Here is a 21628-nt window from a genome sequence, read left to right on the forward strand (position 1 = left end):
GACATTTAGGTTGTTTCCATGTCTTGGCTATTGTGAATAGTGCTGCTACGAACATAGGGGTGCATGTATCTTTTTGAATTATAGTTTTGTCTGGATATATGCCCAGGAGTGGGATTGCTGGATCATACGGTAATTCTATTTTTAGTTTTCTGAGGACTCTCCATATTGTTTTCCACAGTGGCTGCACCAACTTACATTCCCAGCCTTTTGGTAATTTTAATATGACATTAAAAAATAGTCCACTTTGCTAGGAAAATTGGTGACTAAGGGAAGAGTTTGATGAAAGAGGATATATATGAATTTTTTATTACCAGCAAATTTCTACTATTCAGAGAAAAATGACTATATAGTTCCTATATTTTATTTTTTAAAGTAAAATACTTATATACGACAGATTTACAGCAATTTATTTCTTCATCTCCTTCAGCAGTCTTTTCAATGTGTTATTTTGATTCAGGCACATAAGGGAATAATTCTAAATAGAATTATTCTCAAGTAGCACTACCTGAAAGTTCTTAGATGTAAGCTATAATTAGCCCTTGCTTATTTCAAAGAGGCCCTTTCTATGCATTATATAAATAATTGCAAAACTAATTAATCATGATTAGCCCTTGTTTTCTAAGGTTGCAACAGCAGAGGAATAATTGTGGGTTGTATATAGGTTAACATTAAGGAGATATTTGACTGAAGCTCCCACAAAGCTTTTTTCCTACTTCTGGTTCCCTTCCTTTGCTGCTTCTAATTCTTAGGGATTGCACAGTGGCAGGGTCAGTAGGATTTTGAGAACCGATAAAGCGGAAGACTTTTAGTAAGTCCTTGCTTGACACCACCATAAACATCCCACATCTGGTATATCACTTCTCTGTGGCCACTTAAAAATCTGTGATCCCGGCACATGCCACAGTCAGCTAGCCTCCTCAACCCTGGTAAAAAGTGGTCTTGCTGAATGAGCATTCCTTCAGCTCTTCACAGCTGCCCCTCCCCACAGGAACTAGAAGAGAGGATCTCTAAGCATCCTTTCAGCTCCATGCTTATATAATTTCTTTTTATAAATTTTTTTTCATTTGTAAAATTTTTTATTTTTAAAGTTTTATTGAAGTATAGTTGATTTACAATGTTGAGTTAATTTCCATGCTTATGTAATTTCATGTAGAAAGTATTATATGTGAGAAATGTTTGAAATCTGACCTTTTAGCACTTTTTTTTTTAAAGTGATGGGTTTTTAGAAAGAGCTGTACTGAATAAGGAGCAAAATATAATTAATTTCAGTTCCATAGCCAGGAAGAAGGGATGAGTTTTGGAGGTGAGTGTCAGGAATGTGGATTGAAGGGAAAGAGAGTGGAGATAGTCTGAGAGGGAAGGGCCACGCTTGAAACTGGCTTCACAGCGCCCCCTGGAGAAGGGAAATGTAAGGAAGCCACGGACTGACTGAGATATGGCCCTGACTCTTGCTGAACTGGGAAGTAAACAGAGAGCAAGACAGAAGGAAGGAGAAAGGTACCATGAGAGATAATACAATGCTGCAAGAAGGCTAGGAAATAGAAATTCAGAGCCCTCTTACTTAAATCAGGACATTTCCAAGAAGTGCCAAAGACTATCCTTTGGAGTGATAGGACTTAATTATTTTAATTATTAGCTTGCACAAACTTTCACTGGTTAAATTTTTTTTTTTTGCTAACATTCTTCTCTGACTCATGGTACATATTTTTATTACGTATTTTATACTGGTTTTATGTGTGAAGGCCCCACTAATGCACCTAGAATGTTGCACATTGAATGAGCTTCAAATATTCTGTAGACTCCTACTCTATAATTAAGTGTGGTTTAAAAAGGAACATACATACTCATGCTGATAACTTGTTCTTAAGATGTCATTATCATTGGTTGTCACTGGCAGTTAGTCATTCTTATTAGATATTAATATTCACAGCCTTTAAAGTATTACAAGTATCTAGCTTAAAAATGGGAAAGAGAAGAGAGCTTAGATTATTTGGCTTTGCCTCCCAAGACATGGGTTGAATTTAAGCTGAAAACCGTACGATTTCAACTTTTGCTATTTTCCAGGCTACTGATAGCTCAGATTAACTCCAAAATCATCTTACAGTATGAAGCCAGATTAGCCAATGAAACTGTAATTTTTATTTTAAAATGCTTAGATGCTGTCAAACACTGATCAACATCATCTGAACAAAGCAACCATAAAAAAAATGAGACAAATGGGGAAATTTGAATACTGACTGGATAATTTATATTAAGGAATTATTATTAATTTTTACATGAGATAATAGTATTGTGTTTATGTATTTTTAAAATTTATTATCTTTTAGAGATATAAATGGGAGGGAAATGGATAGGAGTGAAACAAAATTAGCCATGTAGTGTAACTGTTGAATCTGAGCAATGCTTATATGGGCGTTCATTATACTTCTTGTTCTACTTTTTTGTTTGAACTATTTTTCATACCAAACTGTAAAAATCTGATCAGAACTTTTGCTTCTATTTGTGAATTTAAAAAGACCAGCCTAACCCAGAACAATTCTAACCCTTTACAGTTTATCCTTTCAAAAAGGGTAATACCAGTAGGAAATCAAGTCTGTAGCTCTCACAATGCTTTTTAAATGCATATACCATCTCTTAAAACCTTTATACCTAAGCAGCTACTTTGTGCCATCTGTGAATTTTATGATGACCTTATGGGTACAGATCCCACCAGGGGACCACCAGTAGAGGCAGAGGCTATGGGGAAGTCAGATCTGAATGAACATAAGACATCTTTTTTTTTTTTTTTTTTTTTTAAGCAATTTTAAAATTTATTTATTTATTTATTTTTGCTGTGTTGGGTCTTCGTTTCTGTGCGAGGGCTTTCTCTAGTTGTGGCAAGCGGGGGCCACTCTTCATCGCGGTGCGCGGGCCTTTCACTATCGCGGCCCTTCCCGTTGCGGAGCACAGGCTCCAGACGCGCAGGCTCAGCAATCGTGGCTCACGGGCCCAGTTGCTCCGCGGCATGTGGGATCTTCCCAGACCAGGGCTCGAACCCGTGTCCCCTGCATCGGCAGGCCGACTCTCAACCACTGCGCCACCAGGGAAGCCCAAGACATCTTTATATGCCCCTGGTAGGTTAGGAAAATGGCCCAGATTGATTAAAGGTCAAGTGAGGATTTTGGTCACACCAATGGATTGGGTGATCTGTGAATAAACAGGCACCCTAGAAACTGGTAGTGAGAAGGCAGTACAGCATAATGAAAATTTGAACATAAGCCAATCATAGATTCATATCTTGATTCAACCAATTAATAGATGTGATCTTACTAAACGTTACAGAGTCTCGGTTAACTCATATAATTCCCCATATAATAGGGGGCTGTTGGGGATTAAATAAAATATGTGAAATATGAGGAAAGTGTTAACACAGCAGGTCTGGTTGTTTGGTCCTTGTATGTCAAGGGGACCGGGAACCATGATTTGACCATTGGCCAACCCTGTGGGAATGTTCTTATGTTAATGGTTGATGATCATGTTTTGTACACCTGATTGCTTTGCACAAACATCAACATTGGCGATGTGCATCTGGTTTCATTGTTGGGATCCTGAGTTTCACTTGCCATGGCTGGTCATGTAGCATGATATACCTATGGGACCAGCTCTCAATAAAAGCCTCAGATGCGGAGGCTTCCCTGGGCAGAGACATTTTGCACATGTCCCTCTAGTTTGTTGCTAGAGAGATAGCATGTCCTAGGTGGCCCCAGATGGGTAAGTATTCAAAAACGTGTGTCCAACCTCTCTGGGTTCCTCCTGATAGAGGTCTTTTTCCTGTTGCTCTTGGTCTGTATATTTTTGCTCTAATAAACCTTAGCCATGGGTATAACCTGCTTTTGAGTCTTGTGAGTTCTTTTAGTAAATCAGCAAAATTGAGGGGAGGGTGGCCTTCAGACTCACAAGACATAAAGAGACCAGTACAATGGCTGGCAAATAGTACACATTCAATATATGTTAGCTATGACATTTAACTTATCCTGCTATATGTTACAGGGGAGTAACCTCACTGTACTAGAATATAGGCTGGGACTCCAGGACTTTGTCTGCTTTTCTCAACCATGCCCTTGGAAGAAGGAAAGGATAACCTCTCATCAGTGGGGAAGTTAGAGAATATAACTCCAAGGTTCTTCCCTGGCCTCCCACCCATGCCGATTCAGAGTGGGAAGGTACCATGTGAAGAAAATGGGTAGATATCAGACCTCCAACTGGGACATTTTGAGAATGCACAACAGGGCAAACTCTTTTCTTTATCATTTTGAAGGATAACAAAAAGAATGGAAAGCCTTGTTGAGAGTTATGAAGACTAGAACACTTAGACTAACGTCATGGCACTCCAGGTGTGGGTGCTGGAGGCTGGACCCTTACTTTGGTAGCAGTCACAGGAGGCAGTGGTATTAGAAATGGCTGTCAGGAGTTTGCCCAACGCAGCCAGAAGCAAGTACACAGAGCCATTTCCACCAAGCACTGGGCACTACAGAAAGACAGACTTAAACTGCGAGGACTGTATGTAAACATGAAAAAAATAAGGTTAATTGGGTTGAGACTTCAATTGAGGGCTAATCCAAGGGAAAGAGGAGTCCAGGGTACCCATCTTGCAATTCCTTTCTATATTTATGTGTGTGTGTTTATGGTTCCCATCCAAGTGACCAGATCTAAATAAGATACCTCAAAAGAGCTTTATGCCTCTAAAATGCAATAATAATTACATTCGTTATGTCATGCATTTAGTTACTATTTTTCAAGTAAATTGTCTCCAAGATGGATAGGTCTAACCTCAAGTAGTGATCCCAAGTGGATTTTCCCTCTATCAGGGTCTTAAAGGATGGTGAGCATAAAACAGTTGGTATAAGTTTGCTTCTTCATGCGTGGTTTTAATTTTTATTGAGCCCTTCATTATTTCATGGGTGGTTTTATAGATGACTTCCTTGCGTTTTATGTTGCAGATAATGGTTATCTCCTTGTCACTGTCACCATCACCGTAGTATGTCATCATATCACTGTCACTCGCATTGCCACAGAGTGCATTGTGTCTGGAATCTATCTTATGAAAGGACTTGGAAAAAGGCTTCAGTTCGCGTGGAAAAGGTGGGTTTTGAGTATTCTTCTTCTTCGCCTCTGAAATATTATTGGCGAAAAACTCAGAAGCAGCTCTGCAAACAAGGCATTTTTCCTTGTAGCATAGACAAGACTTGACTGGTTGAGGCCTAGATAATATGTCTGTCCTACCTGCACTAACTGACCTCTTTAGAATAGGATGTGTGTGGCGTTTGGTCAGTTTCTGTAACCTGGATGGCTTGGGCAAGCTTTGACTTTGTGGATAGGGCGGGCAAGGAGTTTTGGTTGGCCTGACCAGGTATTGTAGACTGGCTAGCCAAGGTGGCCTGTTGGCCTTACTGGGATAGGATGAACTGACTTGATTGACTAGCTTATGGGCATGAGCCTGCTTACGTGCCTTTTCTAGACTGCGTTTCTATGTGACTTTTCCTGGTGGGATGATCTGAATACTTTTTTGGGACTTGATGGCTTACGTGACTTTTCTTGACTCAAAGGCCTGATTAACTTTTCTGTGCTGGTTGGTATGGATGCCTTTCCTGGACTTGAGAGCCCTGATAGCTTGTCTATACCGGGTAGCGTGGATTGTTTTTCTGGACTGCACAGACTAACTGTCTTGGAGTCACTGAATGATATTTTGGATGACCTGGATGACTTGGCCATTACACCTTCTTTCTTGACCCTGAAAATATAGAAAATTTGGAGTATGACAATTTAAATCAAAAGAGTACTATTGCTATCACCAGAAAACACAGGCTATTGTGTCATTTTAGACTTCTGGTCTTTTTTTGGCTCTAGCAGGAAAATTGAACACAGTAAGAATAGGAGCGTGGTGAAAGCCATGACTCAGGTTACAGATATGAACGTATGTTGAATGCTTTTCCTTTTTCTTAATTTTACTGTTTCAGCCACAGTTCATAACCATATAGTCTACGTATGGAATGACACAAAATTGTTTCAAATCTACTGTTTAGAGGGAGAGAGAGAATTTTATTTATTCCAGAAATTAAACTTTTTATAAAAAAGTCACAAGTTGATATGTGACTGAGGCACAAATGTCACAACTTGTCACGTATAAAAAAAAACACTCTTTAGACCAAATTCATTGTTTTCCTATCATATTTACACCATCAAATTTTCTCTCCATGCATATTTATATTCACAATATTCCTCTAAAACAAAAGGAATGGAGCACTGGTATATTTCAGTCATCAGTCCTTGGATTGGGAAATTTTTAGGGAACTAGTATATCAGGGCCAGCCTGATCCTCCTATATGAAAGCCAGGGACTGAGATCACTGAACACAGTTAATAATTTTTCATGTTATTATATCTTAAAACGGTAGATTATCCAAAATGTTTTATTGTCTTTGGAATGCAGAGACCCAATGCCTTCTCTCTCCCCTTTTTCATTCTGTCTTATTCAGATAGTTATTCCCTCTTTTCCTAGACTCAATTTATAATGAAATTAGCAGCCTGGGGCTCAGCTGAACCCTGAATAAGGGACAGCTTTGGCTAAAGTTGATAATGTACTTGAAATAATTTGAGCTGATATCATTTAAGCGAAGGTATCCACCCACAAGATGTTGGTAGCTCTTTTGAAGTCTAAAGTTAACATTAACTAACCATAACAACAACGAAAACTCCTACATGTATACACACACACACACACACACACACACACACACCCCCACACCTTGCATTCTTAATTCAAAGGTGTAAAACTTACTTTCCTGCTTCGGGGGCATCATCGCTCATACAGTAATAATGGAGAAAGCAAAAACAAGTATAAACAAAAGCTATGATCATAACACCAATTATGATAATGAGTAGATGTCTCCTAAAATTGTCCATTTTGGTCTCCATTGATTCACGGTGCTTGGCTCCTGTCAAAGAGATTGTATCACCAGAAAATGTGTCAGGTAACCAAGTTTCCTTCCATTTTGATGGTGGTTTGCCACTGTAGGTCAAAGTCAAATCTCTTCATCAATTATTTTTTTAAGCATGATAAGTGTCCCACTGTTATTTTCTTCCCTCTATCAGGTCCCCAGCCACAGTCTAGCAGCCAAATCTGGGAGTTATCTCCGGCTAATGAGTATAATTACCTGGGTTACCCCTGCATCATGGCTTGCTTGACCCATTGCCTAGGTTTTTGAGTGTGTGTGTATGTCTTGCCTGTGTGAATGCACTTGAGTGTTAATGTGTATGTGAATGTGTACGGTGGGAAAGGGGATAGGACAAGAAAAAGCCCTTCTTGAAACCTACTGTGTCTTAGGTACCATGCCACATTCATTCACATAGCATTTTCTCGTTTGGCTGGTGGTGGGTGCGGTGGGGGGTGGTGGATTGGGTGGGGAAGGGGAGTGAAAGGGGGCAACATGTCTGTACTCTTTATGCTTCTATGTTGCTTGGAATTTTTATACAGAAGTAAAGCTCTTAGGTGTTGTCCTAGAAATTCTTGAAGACCTACTAATAGTAACATCCAAGAAACAGCAGATTTCTTAAACACAGCTAGCTTGCCTAATTAAGTGCTTGAATGCATAATATAATAGATCATAATTTCTAAGTTTTAAGGTTAAGCACATAACCTGTAGTAGACGGTTCATCACTTTGGTTTGTATTTAAACAAGTATTTGTCCAAATGAGTAAAAGTAGGACATAAATAAAAAGATTCATGTCCAGGGCCTTGTTTAAATGTTTCTTCTACCAAGGAAACTACTGGATTTGATATGGTTCAGCTTGTTCTAGGGGTTTATGACATTATCATTCTGTGTCATATGCTGACAGCATAATCTCACCATGGGGAGGCATGAGCTTCTATGTACAAATATTATCAAATGACTTTTAATCATTTATTTCTCCTTTACATCAAATATTCTATCAAATTTGAATCAAGAAGACTGGGACATTATTAAGCACAGAGGGAAGTATTTAGAGAAGGTAGAGAAACTGGGATAGCTCTAGATATTGAAGAACTATTTTTCCTTATTAAATGTTAAGGAGGCACCTTGCAGCCTTGTAGTAGTCTTCTGTGTTATAGAGGTTAAATCGTCTTGGGGTATAAGTTTTTAGGATTTTTTTTCTTAGTAAAATTAAGATTTTGAGTAGTCCCTCAACCTTTTTATTGAGCTGCTATTAACCATCAGGCTGAAGCTCAGTCCAATCATTCATTTATTCAACAAACATAGAGTATTCCTATATGCCAGACACCATGCTTAATGCTGCAGATCCTAAAATAAGCAAGATAAAAATCCTTGCACTCCTGGAATTTATATTCAAGTAGAGAATTCAAGTAATTACAAGATAGTGTGAAGTGGGCTGTATTAAGACTAAGCACAGTGTTTGGGGAGAGAAAGATCATTTTTAACAATGATTGGAGAGAATGGATTAGAGGGGAGCTCCATCTGTTTGTGGGGAGACCACTTACGGAGAAGAGAAAAGATGGTTACCGAAATTGAGGTATTGAGGATGAGATAAATGGGTGAATTTTTAGAAATAATAAAAGAGTTGAATAGACATGATTTGGTTCTTGATTGATTGTTAGAGTGAAGGAAAGGGAAGAGTCGAGGACAGATCAGAAGTCTGGCTTGGACAACTGAGTAGCTATTGGTACTGTTCATTGAGACAGAGGACACAGGAGAAGCTGCCGCTTTGAGGAGAATGGGAGTAGTAGAAGTTGATGAGTTCAATCTGGGTCATGTTGAACTTAAGGTTCTCATGAGATATTCAAGTACACATATCCAGAAACCAGTTAGAGTTCAGAAGGTGATTTAGGCTGGAAGTCATCAGCATCTAGAACAGGGCTTCTTTATGCTTTTTGTGCCATTGGCAGTCTGGGGAAGCCTGTGGAGCCCATCTCAGAATAATATTTTTAAACGTACAAAATGAAATGTATAGGGTTACAAAGGAAATGGATTGTAATGAAATAGAGTTATCAAATACAAAAATTGTGATGTAGTAATATATGTAATTATTGATTCATTAAATAAAGAGATCTGGCAGTGGATCTAATAACTACTATACACTGAAATGATAAGCATAAACAATATTTTGCGGTATCTGCAACAACTGTAATATATGAAAATAGATATGATTTCTAATACTGACAAAGTCACAGACACAGATTATATACTACTGTGGTTTGTTGCTTACATTCATAATTGGGAGAAATACTAAATTTTCATTAGAGATTGGTGGAAATAAAAATGTTTTTTATCCATTCAAGTTTACAAATTGCCTGAATTCAATTCCTGTATCTAAGTCAGAAACCCAATCTAGAAGCTAACTGAAACCCATAGAAATGGATGTGGTCAACCCAAGGAGAGAAGGTAGAGAGGGCAAAGTGCCCAGGACCAAACCCAGAGGAATCCCAACATTTAGAAATTTAGTAAAGGAGCCTGATCTAGCAAAGAAAGTCCAGAAGTGCCAGAGAGGTAGGGAGGAAAACCAGGAAAGTGTGAGGTCCTAGAAACCATGGTAAGAGAGTTTTTCAAGGCACTGGGAGTAGTGACAATGACAAATACTGCTAAATATCTGAGACAGATAAGGACTGAAAAGAAGTTAAAATGGATTTAATAACAGAAAAGTCACTAGTGATTTAGGCAAGAGCACTGTTTCAGTGGAAAGGTAGAGACGGAGGCCAGATTTCAATGGGTTGAAGAGTAACTGAAGCTGAGGAAGTGGAGTCAGCTAGTGTAGACAATTCTTTCAAGTATGACTGCAAAGGGGAAAAATAGGGTGCTTTCTAGAGGGGCATGGTGGACCTGGGGAGGACATTTTGTGAGAAGGAAAAGAACTTCTCAATTAAAAGCTGATGGGAAAGAACTAGTATGGGGGAAGATACTGAAACCACAGAAAAGAGTGAGGATAAATGATAGAGCCAGGCTCTTTGGGAGCAATAAAGAATGCCATAGTTACCCTCCCAGTGGGTACAAGTGCAGATCAAAAAGTCAGAATGGGATACAGAGCCATGCAGGATGGGCATGGGGATGGGAATAAAAGGCTTAGGGGGAGGGATTTGAAGAATTTCTATCTGAATGCTTCTGTTTTCCTAGTGAATGAAGAGGGGGAGTCATCCTTTGTCGGGGGTTAGAGGTTTGAGGACAGTAGGGAAGGTTTTGGAATAGATGCTGTGCAGAATGGAAGGACTGAAGAAACTACCTGATGTGACATGATTGGGCATTTTGCCCTTTTTCTGGCTTAAGAGAAAAATGTTTCCCTTTAATGATAAAGCTGTTTCTATGGCAGTTGATGTGTTTATTAAGTTAAAAAATTAATCATCATGATGAATACTACTTGGGAAGTAAATGTTAATCAGGGATGCTACATAACAGCATTCAATTTTTTGAAGAATTTTCCCTAACAATCATATTAAGTGGCTCTATAATTAATGGACCAGTACATACTGTTCAAGCAGCTGACTCATCTCAGAGCTCTGAAGCCTAGGCCCTTAAAGCAAGGGAACAACGAAACCTTTGCTTAGTAGATGCTCCGGTCTCCCTTTGTTCAGCCTGTCCTCTGCCTGCCCTAGTTTCAGCATCACATATGAACAAGGGCAGCCTATCTGCAGGAAATTTCCCTGGAGAGGCCTGCATGGTTACAGGGTTCTGTGGCAATGGCGAAAACACAGTGCATTTCCCCAAATGGACTGGCTCTTTCAGTTTTGTGTTGCATCACCAGTAAGTCATTCTGAAATATTTATTGAGGGCTTCTTATGTGCCATTGGGGTTTCAGTGGGAGAGACTAATGGGGTGGGGGAAAGACATTAAACGAAAATAAGCAGTGATAGATATTATAAAGGTGCTAGGAGAGCCGCGAATAACAGGTTTGATTTCATCAGGAGGGTCAGAGGAAGTTTTCCTGAGGAAGCAATACTGGGGCTGAGTTCTGAAAGATGAATAACAGTGAATTATGAGAAGAAGAAAGAGAAGAATGTCCTAGGTGGAGGAGACACATGTGCAAATGCCCTGTGGTGAAAGGGAGAGCAGCAAGTTAGAGATACCAAAGAAGGTAAGAGCTGAGACTAAAGAAGTTTGGGCCTTGTAGGTCAAACTAAGTGCATAAAGTTGGACTTTATTCTACGAATAATGGGGTACCACTGAAGACTTTCTGGCTAGAGAATAACCTGATAAGATCTGCATTTTAGAAAAACCACTCTGGCTGTTGTATGGGGAATAGATTGGCAGGGCATGAGTGGAAGAAAGTAGGTAAGACAATTAGAAGGCTGTTACATAGGTCCAGGTGATAGAGGATGGTGGCTTGAAGCAGAGTAGTAGTGATAAAGATGGAGAAAAATCGACGAATTTGAGGAATATTTTGATGGTGGGTAGGACTTGATGAAGGGTAGGCCATGGGGCGTGAAGGGGAGAGAGGTAGCAAGGATGATTAATTCCTTCAACGAAAATGTGTTGGGTGTCTGTGTGACTTTCCCTTTCCCCTATGTGCTTTGCGTTAAGCACGAGCATTCAAATAGACACAGTCCCTGCCTTCAAGGAGTTTGAAATCTAATGGGAGAGAGAGACACGTAAATAACCAATCACTAAGTTGTGTAATGTCTCGCAGGCTGTGGTGTCGCAGGGTACAGTGCCACAAGAGCACACAAAAGGAGTATCTATTCAAAGTGGGGACTCCTGGAGATGACCCTTGAGCTGAGGTGGGGTTTTTAATTCATTTGTTTTTAAATGTGGGTAGGAATTCCTTGAACCCAAATAGGAAGGAAAAGAACATTGCGTTGCACAGGCTTCAATACGTGTGAAGCGTGGTTGAGGGAACTTCATTTCCATGTGGCCAAAATGAAGACTATGGGGAAGGGCTAGCTGGAGACAAAGCTGGAGTGGGTAAGCGGGGTAACCCTTATAAAAGGGTTGTGTGCTAAGGGCCTTTCTTTAAGTCTGTTTCCTCATCTTTAAAATGAATAGAAAAAAGATGAAAGGGTAAGCCCGTAAGGGTAGCAGCCTTCGAAGTCATCCTTTTGGGACCATTGGAATAGAACAAAACTAAATATTCTTTGGAAAATAAAATTCACTTTTACCCTGAAGCTCTGAATAATCCTGCTCTTCAAATACCTTTTAACTGTATAAAGATCAGAAAATGCCATTTTTACACAATGTTATATGTCAATTGTATCTCAATAAAGCTAGGGAAAAAAACTAAAAAAAAAGTTACTTTATTGCTTTTTGAATCAAATAATCTTAATTTGGTGCTTATAAAGTAAAAGAATATCGGTCAACCCTTTTTTAAAAATAATTAGTTAATTAATTTTTGGCTATGTTGGGTCTTTGTCGCTACGCACGGGCTTTCTCTAGTTACGGCGAGCGGGGGCTGCTCTTTGTTGCAGTGCGAGGGCTTCTCATTGCGGTGGCTTCTCTTGTTGCAGAACATGGGCTCTAGGCACATGGGCTTCAGCAGTTGTGGCACGCGGGCTCAATAGTTGTGGCTCATGGGCTCTAGAGCACAGGCTCAGTAGTTGTGGCGCGGGTTTAGTTACTCTGCGGCATGTGGGATCTTTCTGGACCAGGGCTCGAACCCGTGTTTCCTGCACCGGCAGGCAGATTCTTAACCACTGCACCACCAGGGAAGTCCCCTGTCAACCCTTTTTAAAATCAGTTTTTTCCCTAGTGATGGATAAATGATAAACAATATGTTAGAGCTGATAATTTCAGAAATAGCTTCCAAATTAATTTATCATTAACTTCATATTCACAATGGATACAAAAGCTATACTGTACTTTTTTTTTTTGCTTTAACATAGATTTATATGATTTTCTTTTATTTGTAAGCTCACATGCCTAGCATGTTAGAAATTCATTTTACTCAGAAATTCTGGGGTACAATTTTGATCAAAATTGTGCATAATAGATGTACTTTAAAATCCCATTTGTTGCTTCAGATTTGTTGTTATTGTGTTTCTTTTTTTTTTAATTTTTATTTATTTGTTTATTTATTTATGGCTTGTGTTGGGTCTTCGTTTCTGTGCGAGGGCTTTCTCTAGTTGCGGCAAGCGGGGGCCACTCTTCATCGCGGTGCGCGGGCCTCTCACTATCGTGGCCTCTCTTGTTGCGGAGCACAGGCTTCAGACGCGCAGGCTCAGTAATTGTGGCACACGGGCTTAGCTGCTCCGCGGCATGTGGGATCTTCCCAGACCAGGGCTCGAACCCGTGTCTCCTGCATTGGCAGGCAGATTCTCAACCACTGTGCCACCAGGGAAGCCCTATTGTGTTTCTTTTTGCCAGAACTATGCTGAGGCTCAGAGAGGCACTTGCCTCTGTCACAAAATTTAAGGGGTGCCCAAACACTCAGTAATCAAGATAAATAATATTTTCATGTAATATTTTAAAAATCAAAATGAATGCACAAAATGTCCATGATGTACAAAATAGCAAATATAATTTTTAAATTTATTTATTATTTTTGGCTGTGTTGGGTCTTCGTTGCTGCGTGCAGGCTTTCTCTAGTTGCGGCGAGCAGGGGCTACTCTTCACTGCGGTGCGCGGGCTTCTCATTGCAGTGGCTTCTCTTGTTGCAGAGCACGGGCTCTAGAGCTCGCGGGCTTCAGTAGATGCGGTGTGTGGGCTCAGTAGTTGTGGCACATGGGATCAGTAGTTGTGGCTTGTGGGCTCTAGAGTGCAGGCTCAGTAGTTGTGGCGCACGGGCTTAGTTGCTCTGCAGCATGTGGGATCTTCCCGGACCAGGGCTTGAACCTGTGTTACCTGCATTGGCAGGCGGATTCTTAACCACTGCGCCACCAGGGAAGCCCTAAAGTAGCAAATATTTTAAATAAAGACAGGATCTGACCCTACACTTGCCTCCCCCTAATCCCAACTCTGAGTCTTCAGCCTGCAGGGCCATCCTTATCCTTGTCTACTTTAAAACCCAGAGGGGCAGGGTCCAAGGACTCAGCTGGTGCTTCTAAACAGGGCTGTGTACCCAAGACTCCTAGAAATGTCTCTAGGTCTTCTGCCCCAGGTCTCTGCTCCTGGGCTCCTGTTTGATGATCCTCTGTGAAGAATGCCTCTTCCTGCTTTCTCTCCCCTTACCTCTCTAGAGCTGAACCGTCGCCACTTTTCTGATTTCTCCCCTATTATCTGATTATCTTGCTCCAAGAGTCTGGCCAGCACCGGTCCCATTGGAATTGGTAGTACCTGAGCTTGTCCTAACTCCCACTCAGGCAAGTTTGAATCCTTGGCCCTTTTCCAGGTGAGAGGCAGGAACAACTTTTCTGGGGTTTCCGCCTCATGGCTTTCTACTGCCCTCCTCTGGGCCTCAATTACCACTGCAGTTCCACCGCGGGCCTTCGATTTATTTTTCCCATTAGATTTTTTCTAATTAAAAAAATAATATATGCGCCTTATAAAAATTTCAAATCACACAGAGGTACTTCAGCTTTCCTTTATCCCTTCAGTTCTTCTGACCCCTTGAAAATTGCTCTAAATATTCCTTACCTATAGCCTGCCAAGATGCCTTTATCTTTATTTTTAATTGCATTTTAAAATTGCATAAGGAATATTTTAATCTATTTTTATTATAAAAAATAAAAAAATATAGAAATATACAGAATAAAAAGTTACAGAGTCTTTTCCTTCATGACCCCGTTCTTTTCCCATTCTAGAGGTAATGACACAAACGTTTTATGGGCATCTCTCAGACCTTTTTCTACACATTTACATACATACCAAGTGCATGATGCATACACCCACATACTAAATATAAATGGGATCATTCTGTAGGTATTGATTTTCAGGATTTTAAAAAATTGCACAACTACATGTTTACTCATGTTCATAGCAGCATTATTCACAAGAGCTAGAAGGTGGAAACAACCCACATGCCCATCAACAGATGAACAGATAAACAAAATGTAGTATATACATACAATGGAATATTATTCACCCTTAAAAAGGAATTACATTCTGAGACATGCTACAACATGAATGAACCTTGAAGACAGTTATGCTAAGAAATAAGCCCGTCACAAAAGGCCAAATAATGTATGATTACACTTACATGAGGTACCTAGAATAGTCAAATTCATGGAGATAGAAAGTAGAATGATGGTTACCAGGGCCTGGGCAGAAGGGAGAATGTGAAGTTATTGTTTAATAGGTACCGAGTTTCAGTTTGGGATGATAGAAAAGTTCTGGAGATGGATGGTTCTGTGATAAGTTGTGAGTGTATTTAATGCCAGCGTGAATGCATTTAATGCCACTGACTTATACACTCAAAAAGGGTTAAAATGGTAAATTTTAGGTTATGTATATTTTACCACAATAAAAAAATAGAAAAAAAAATCACACAACTAATACCTGAATGATTTCCTTGTAAGAGAGTCAAATGTAAACATTTACAGGGCAAAGCATGACAGACCCCATTGACCACTTCCCCTCCTCCATCCCATTCTGCTCTCCTCAGGTAATGGCCTGAGTTCTGGTGTGTGTCCTTTGAGTTCCTTTTCTGTGTGTTTACATACATTACAGAGCATAGTCTGGAGCCAGACTGGGTTAAAATCCTGGCTCTACCATTTACCAGCGTGGTGACCCTTGGGCAAATTAATGTTTCTGTGCTTTAGGTTCATCATCTGTAAAAGGGGAATAATAATAGAAGTTTCTGAACTCGGGTTACAGTGAGGATTACATTAGATAATGCACTTAGCACAGTACCTAGCACCTAAGTGATCAAGAATTGTTAGCTATTACTATTGGCTTACCATTACTATTGGATGTAGTGTCCATCTTTAGAGAGTGAGCAAAGCAGACCAGCAGATAATACCTGTGACATTAAAAGCAGAAAGCAGGGACTGGAGGAAATTTGAGGATGTGGGCCAGAAAGGGCAGCAGAAGAGCCCAAGAAAGGAAAGTGAATGGCTGCCAATCAAATCTAGCATCTACCTACGGAACAAAAAGTAGAGGAGATACAAGGAAACATAGATAGAGGCATAGTAATAAAGGAGACTTTAATACACTACTCTCAGTACAAGACAAATCAAATGGACACAGAATTATTAAGGAGATAGATAGATAGAAGATGTGAACAAAATAATCAATAGAGTCCATCTTATGGATGTCAATAGAGTCCATCTTATGGTTGTACGTAGAACTTTGCACCCATTCTTTTTTCTCACGAGCATGATGAGTTGTTTTATCTGCTTGGAACGGGAAATCCATTATTTTGGAAAACCACTTCTCCCCACCTCAGCCTGGTCCTGAAAAGGGGTCGCAATCATAGAATCGCTCCCCATTGGCCACAAGGGTGGGCATGTGGCTTAGGCTAGACCAGTAGTCGTTTTCTATCTCTGGCCATAGTGCTTGGTTTATAGTTGGCCATGTGACTCAGGACAGGCGAACCAGAGGTCTTCACCAAGTTTTTTCAAACAATTTGGGCTAAGAAGTTCCTTTACCACCACTGGATATGAATTAAAAGTTGCCTGTACCATGGCTCCTGTTGATAGGACTAAGCTAACTGGAAAGAATAAAACTGACATAAAGAGAAACATAAAGACGAAAGATGGAGAGTGTTTTCCAAGGAGAGTCACAATTCCAGTTGTTCCCTAGGCCATCTGCATCCCTGCCTTTTTGGTGGTTTGATTATATGCATCCATATACACTTGACCCTTGAACAACATAGGCTTGAACTGTGTGGGTCTACTTACATGTGGATTTTTTTTCCAATAAATCCCAGGATGTGGAGCTGCGGATATGGAGGGTCAACGGTAAAGTTTTCAACTGCAGGGAGAATCGAGAATCGCTGCCCCTAACCCCACGTTGTTCAAGCATCAACTGTATTCCCTCTTTTGTTTTGCCGATTGGAATTGGGCTTATGTCATTTGCAACCACAAGAGTTCTAGCTAATATGAATTGGTGTGGCATGTGTGTAAACAATAGGATAATACCACAGGGGGTTCCTGAGCCATTAATTAAGATCAGTGGGTCAAAGGTAGGCCCAACATGCTTGGTCTCAGGACAGCAGCCCCCAGCCACACCTCTGTGGCACAGGACCTGCTGCTAAGGTGTGATGAGGCTGAGGCCAGCATTGACTGGAATTTCAAATTTCCCCCTCCCAGCATTTTAAAAAATATTTATTTATTTATTTAGGCTGTTCCGGGTCTTAGTTGTGGCACGTGGGATCTTCGCTGCTGCATGCGGGCTCTTAGCTGCAGCATGCGGACTCCTAGTTGCGGCATGCATATGGGATCTAGTTCCCCGACCAGGGGTCAAGCCCGGGCCCCCTGCATTGGGAGCAAGGAGTCTTACCCACTGGACCACCAGGGAAGTCCCCTCCTCCCAGCATTTAGCAGCACACCACGTCATTGCAGGCCTGAACGTTTCTGGTGAGAAGGCTGTTATCAGCTTTCCCTCTTTATGCCCCTGTGCTTACCCGCAAGACTTCTCCGCCAGTGCGAATGCATTTGTGTTCTCACCTGCACACACTCATGACACGTGTCCACATGTGTGCCTTCAAATGCCTTCACAAACACCTACGTAAATATGCATGGGACCTCAGGTGAGAACTCGGAGGAGGAAGCATCTGTAGGACTAGAAATTATGTCTTGTTGGTTTTGAAATCTCATATGCCTGTTCATGTGCTCTAGTTACTGCCACATAAAGGCAAGAAGCCGTTTTGATCTCAACTGCCTGTCGGGTCTCACTTTATTCAGTGACCGACATTAATGAACTGGTAATTCATTACTTTCTATGTCTTGAGCATCCTCCCAAGGAGATCTCGACAGATCAGTATCCATTTCACTGTTCTTTGCCTGTTCTGCCATCCTGTGGGCAAGGAACACAAATGCTTTGGAGATTAAAGACCCAAGTTTCATTTGAAAAGAGCGTTAATGATCAGAGATATTTTTCCCTCCAGGGGTGAGGGAGAAGTGGGAAGGACACCTGGAGAAAATATGAGTTCCAAATCAAGGAAGACTGACTCCTTTCACTAAATCTTCACAACCGGTTCAGGCTGGAGGATTTGCTCCTCTGAAAGCAGTGTTCCTCAGAGGAGCTGGCACTTATTAGCACTACCAGGTACCAGGCAAGGAACTCCTACAGCCATCCTCCTGGTGGCCAGCTTGGTAGGCATTATCGTTGCATTATCTTCATCTTACAGGTGAGCCTGCTGAGGCTCAGAATGGCTAAGTAGCGCGCCCAAGTTCCCAAAGCCAGTTCGTGGGAGAGCCAGGATGTTTTGAAAATAAACCGGGAATATAAACAGGAAATATAAAAAGTTTCATTAGGAAATTACATCAAAGGAATCTAGGTTATATATATACATACACATATATATATGTATACATATATATATATATAAATCATGAAGCAAAATAATAACATGAGTACTCATGAACCCATTAACTTAAGAACACCATCAGTGCCATTGAGTTTCCCAGTGTGTCCCTATACTCCTGCCTCGCTGCCCTTAGATCCTGACTTTTTTTATTCCTTTGATTTTCATTAATGTTTTATCCCAGAAGTATGTGTCCTTAGTTTTGCTTAATTTTTAAAAAAAATTTATTTGGTTGTGCTGGGTCTTAGTTGCGGCAGGCAGGCTCCCTAGTTGCGGCTCACGGGCTCCTTAGTTGTGGCATGCGAACTCTTAGTTACGGCATGCATGTGGGATCTAGTTCCCTGACCAGGGATCGAACCTGGGCCCCCTGCATTGGGAGCGCGGAGTCTTAACCATTGTGCCACCAGGGAAGTCCAGTTTTGCTTAATTTTTAAGTATATAAAAATGGAAAGATATTTTACATTTCTTCTGTGATTTATTCACTCAAAATTGCTTGTGACTTCCATTCATGTTGATGTGCGTACTTACAGTTCTTTTTCTTCCCTGATGTATAGGACTCTATTATATGAATATACCGGAATGTTGTCATCCCTTCTCCTGTTACTGGACACTTCACTTGTTTTTAGCTTTCCACTATTATATCAAATGCTGCTATAAATGTCCATGTACCTGCCTCTTGGTGCATGTGTATAAGAGTTTCTTTAGGGAATATACCTGGAAGAGAGTGGCTGCATTACAGGGAATGCAAATGTTCAACTTTTACATGATAATCTAATATTCTTCCCCAAAGTGGTTGTATCAACTTATAGTCCCACCAGAGTGTGTGAGGGTTTCCATTGGTTCAAATTCTTGCTATCATTTGAATTTTACAGAACTTTCAATTTTGGCCAAATTAGTGAGTGCAAAATGGTATGTCACTGTGATTGCTAGGAGTTTGTCAAATTCGTTTTCAAATTCAGTGGCATTAAGCTGAGTCACTGGATGGGGCAAGGGGATAGCAATAAAGACAAAGGGAATCACTGGGGAAAGTGTCTTTGTCCATTTGGGCTGCTATAACTAAATACCACAGACTGGGTGGCTTATAAAGAAAAAAAAATTTATTTCTTAAAATTCTGGATGCTGCAAGTCCAAAATTAGAGGGCCAGCATGATTGTGTAAGGGCCCTCTTCCAGGTCACAGACTTCTTGTATTCTCACATGATGGAAGGTACTAGGGCTCCCTGGGGTCTCTTCTTATAAGGGCACTAATCCCATTCATGAGGGCTCTACCCTCATGACCTAATTATCTCCCAAAAGTCTCACTTCCAAATACCATCATATTGGGCAGTAGGATTTCAACATATGGATTTTGGGGGGGGACACAAACATTCAGATCATAGCAGAAAGAGTTCTGAGTCAGCTCAGAAGTTAGTACATTTAGAGAACGGAAAAAAAATCACCATAGGTGGAACATAATGAGTTCACCCCTGCCTAGTTAGCTAACCTCTCAGTACCTCACGTCTTGCCTGACTTGACCTGTGAAATCTGCCCAACCCCACCTGCCAGTCCTTATCTCTTCTGACCAGCCCTCAATGATTGCATCATATAATATGGTGAAATTGTGTTTTAATTTTAACCAAGTTGATTCACACTGGGTCTTTTGCTTCTTATCTTTTATCAGATAGGTTTAACATTTGGATGAACTTCCAGAAGTTTATTTCAAAATATCTTTCTTATCATTCCATCATGGTTCATTGTCAATTCCACTTTGATCATCAAGCAACTTTATTTTTCTTTTTATAATTTTTATTTTATTTTATTTTTGGCCACGCCACTTGGCTTTGGGATCTTAGTTCCCCGACCAGGGATCAAACCCAGGTCCCCTGCAGTGAAAGCACGGAGTCCCAACCACTGGACTGCCAGGGAATTCCCTCATACAACTTCAAAATTGATTTTTGAAGCACATGTGGACGCTCACATGGAGTCCTGAAAGATGTGTGAGAATGAATTTTCAGGAATTTATTTTAGAACTTTCTTTGGCCTAGAATGGGGATAGAACCTGTTAACTCAGCAGCTGTGAATTATGGTTATATTTATTCTTTGGAAAATTTAGTTGCTGGTTGAGTGAGTGTGATAGTCTAACTCAGGTTTGCCCACTGGATTGCAATATATAGACATAAAAAACAAAACCCAAGATTAGGATTTTAATAATCATGAAGTAAGTGGTGTATTTTTTGGCTCTCTATGGTAGCTCGATTCTGATGGTGGCCCTCAAGGAACCACACTATCTGGTATTTGTGCCCTTGTGCAATCCCTGCCACATTGGCCTCTGGCTGGTGCTAACCAGTAGAATGCTGTGGAAGGGATACTGTGTCAGTTCCAGATCCAGTCTTTTTTTTTTTTTTATTCAGTATTCAACATTTATTTTTTCCAACTTTATTGGTGTGTAATTGACATATAACATTGTGTAAGTTTAAGGTGTACAACGTGATGATTTAATATATGCATATATTGTGAAATGATTACCACAAAATAAGGTTAGTTAGCACAGCCATCATCTCACATAGTTACGTTTTTTGTGTGTGTGGTGAGGACTTTTAAGACTTAATCTCTTAGCAACTTTCAAGTATACAATGCAGTATTGTTAGCTCTAGTCACCATGCTATGCATTAGATCCCCAGAAATTATTCATCTTATAACTGGAAGTTTGTACCCTCTGACCACCTTTGCCCATTCTTCCTCCCTGCACCTCTGGAAACTGTCAATCTACCCTCTTTTTAGATTCCACATATAAGTGAGATCATACAGTATTTGTCTTTCTCTGTCTGACTTACTTCACTTAGCGTAACACCCTCAAGGTCCATCATGTTGTCACAAATGGCAGGGTTTCCTTCTTTTTATTGCTGAATAATATTCCACTGTGTGTGTATATGCACACACACACACACATACATACACACACTACAGTTTCTTTATTCATTCATCTGTCAACGGACATTTAAGTTGTTTCTATGTGTTAGCTATTGTAAATAATGCTGCAGTGAATATGGGGGTACAGATACCTCTTTGAGATAGTAATTTCATTTCCTTCAGATATATACCCAGCGTGATTGCTGGGTCATATAGTATTTCTAGTTTTAATTTTTTGAGGAACCTCCACACTGTTTTCCAGAGTGGTTGTACTAATTTACATTTCACCAATTGTGTACAAGGGTTCCCTTTTCTCCACATCCTTGCCAGCATTTGTTATGACTTGTCTTTTTTATAGTAGCCATTCTGATAGGTTTGAGA

General features: G+C 40.4%; 1 protein-coding gene across 1 annotated transcript; it reads right to left on the minus strand.

Annotated features, from left to right (window-relative positions):
* Positions 1 to 4843: 4843 nt before the first annotated feature.
* Positions 4844 to 7802, minus strand: CXHXorf66 (chromosome X CXorf66 homolog). Its single transcript, XM_036839333.1, is given in 4 exon segments — positions 4844 to 5505; positions 5508 to 5770; positions 6817 to 6973; positions 7676 to 7802. Coding segments are annotated over 4 exon segments (1170 nt in total). The 5' UTR covers positions 7764 to 7802.
* Positions 7803 to 21628: the final 13826 nt, after the last annotated feature.

Source organism: Balaenoptera musculus, chromosome X (genome assembly GCF_009873245.2).
Source record: "Balaenoptera musculus isolate JJ_BM4_2016_0621 chromosome X, mBalMus1.pri.v3, whole genome shotgun sequence".
Lineage (NCBI taxonomy): Eukaryota > Metazoa > Chordata > Mammalia > Artiodactyla > Balaenopteridae > Balaenoptera > Balaenoptera musculus.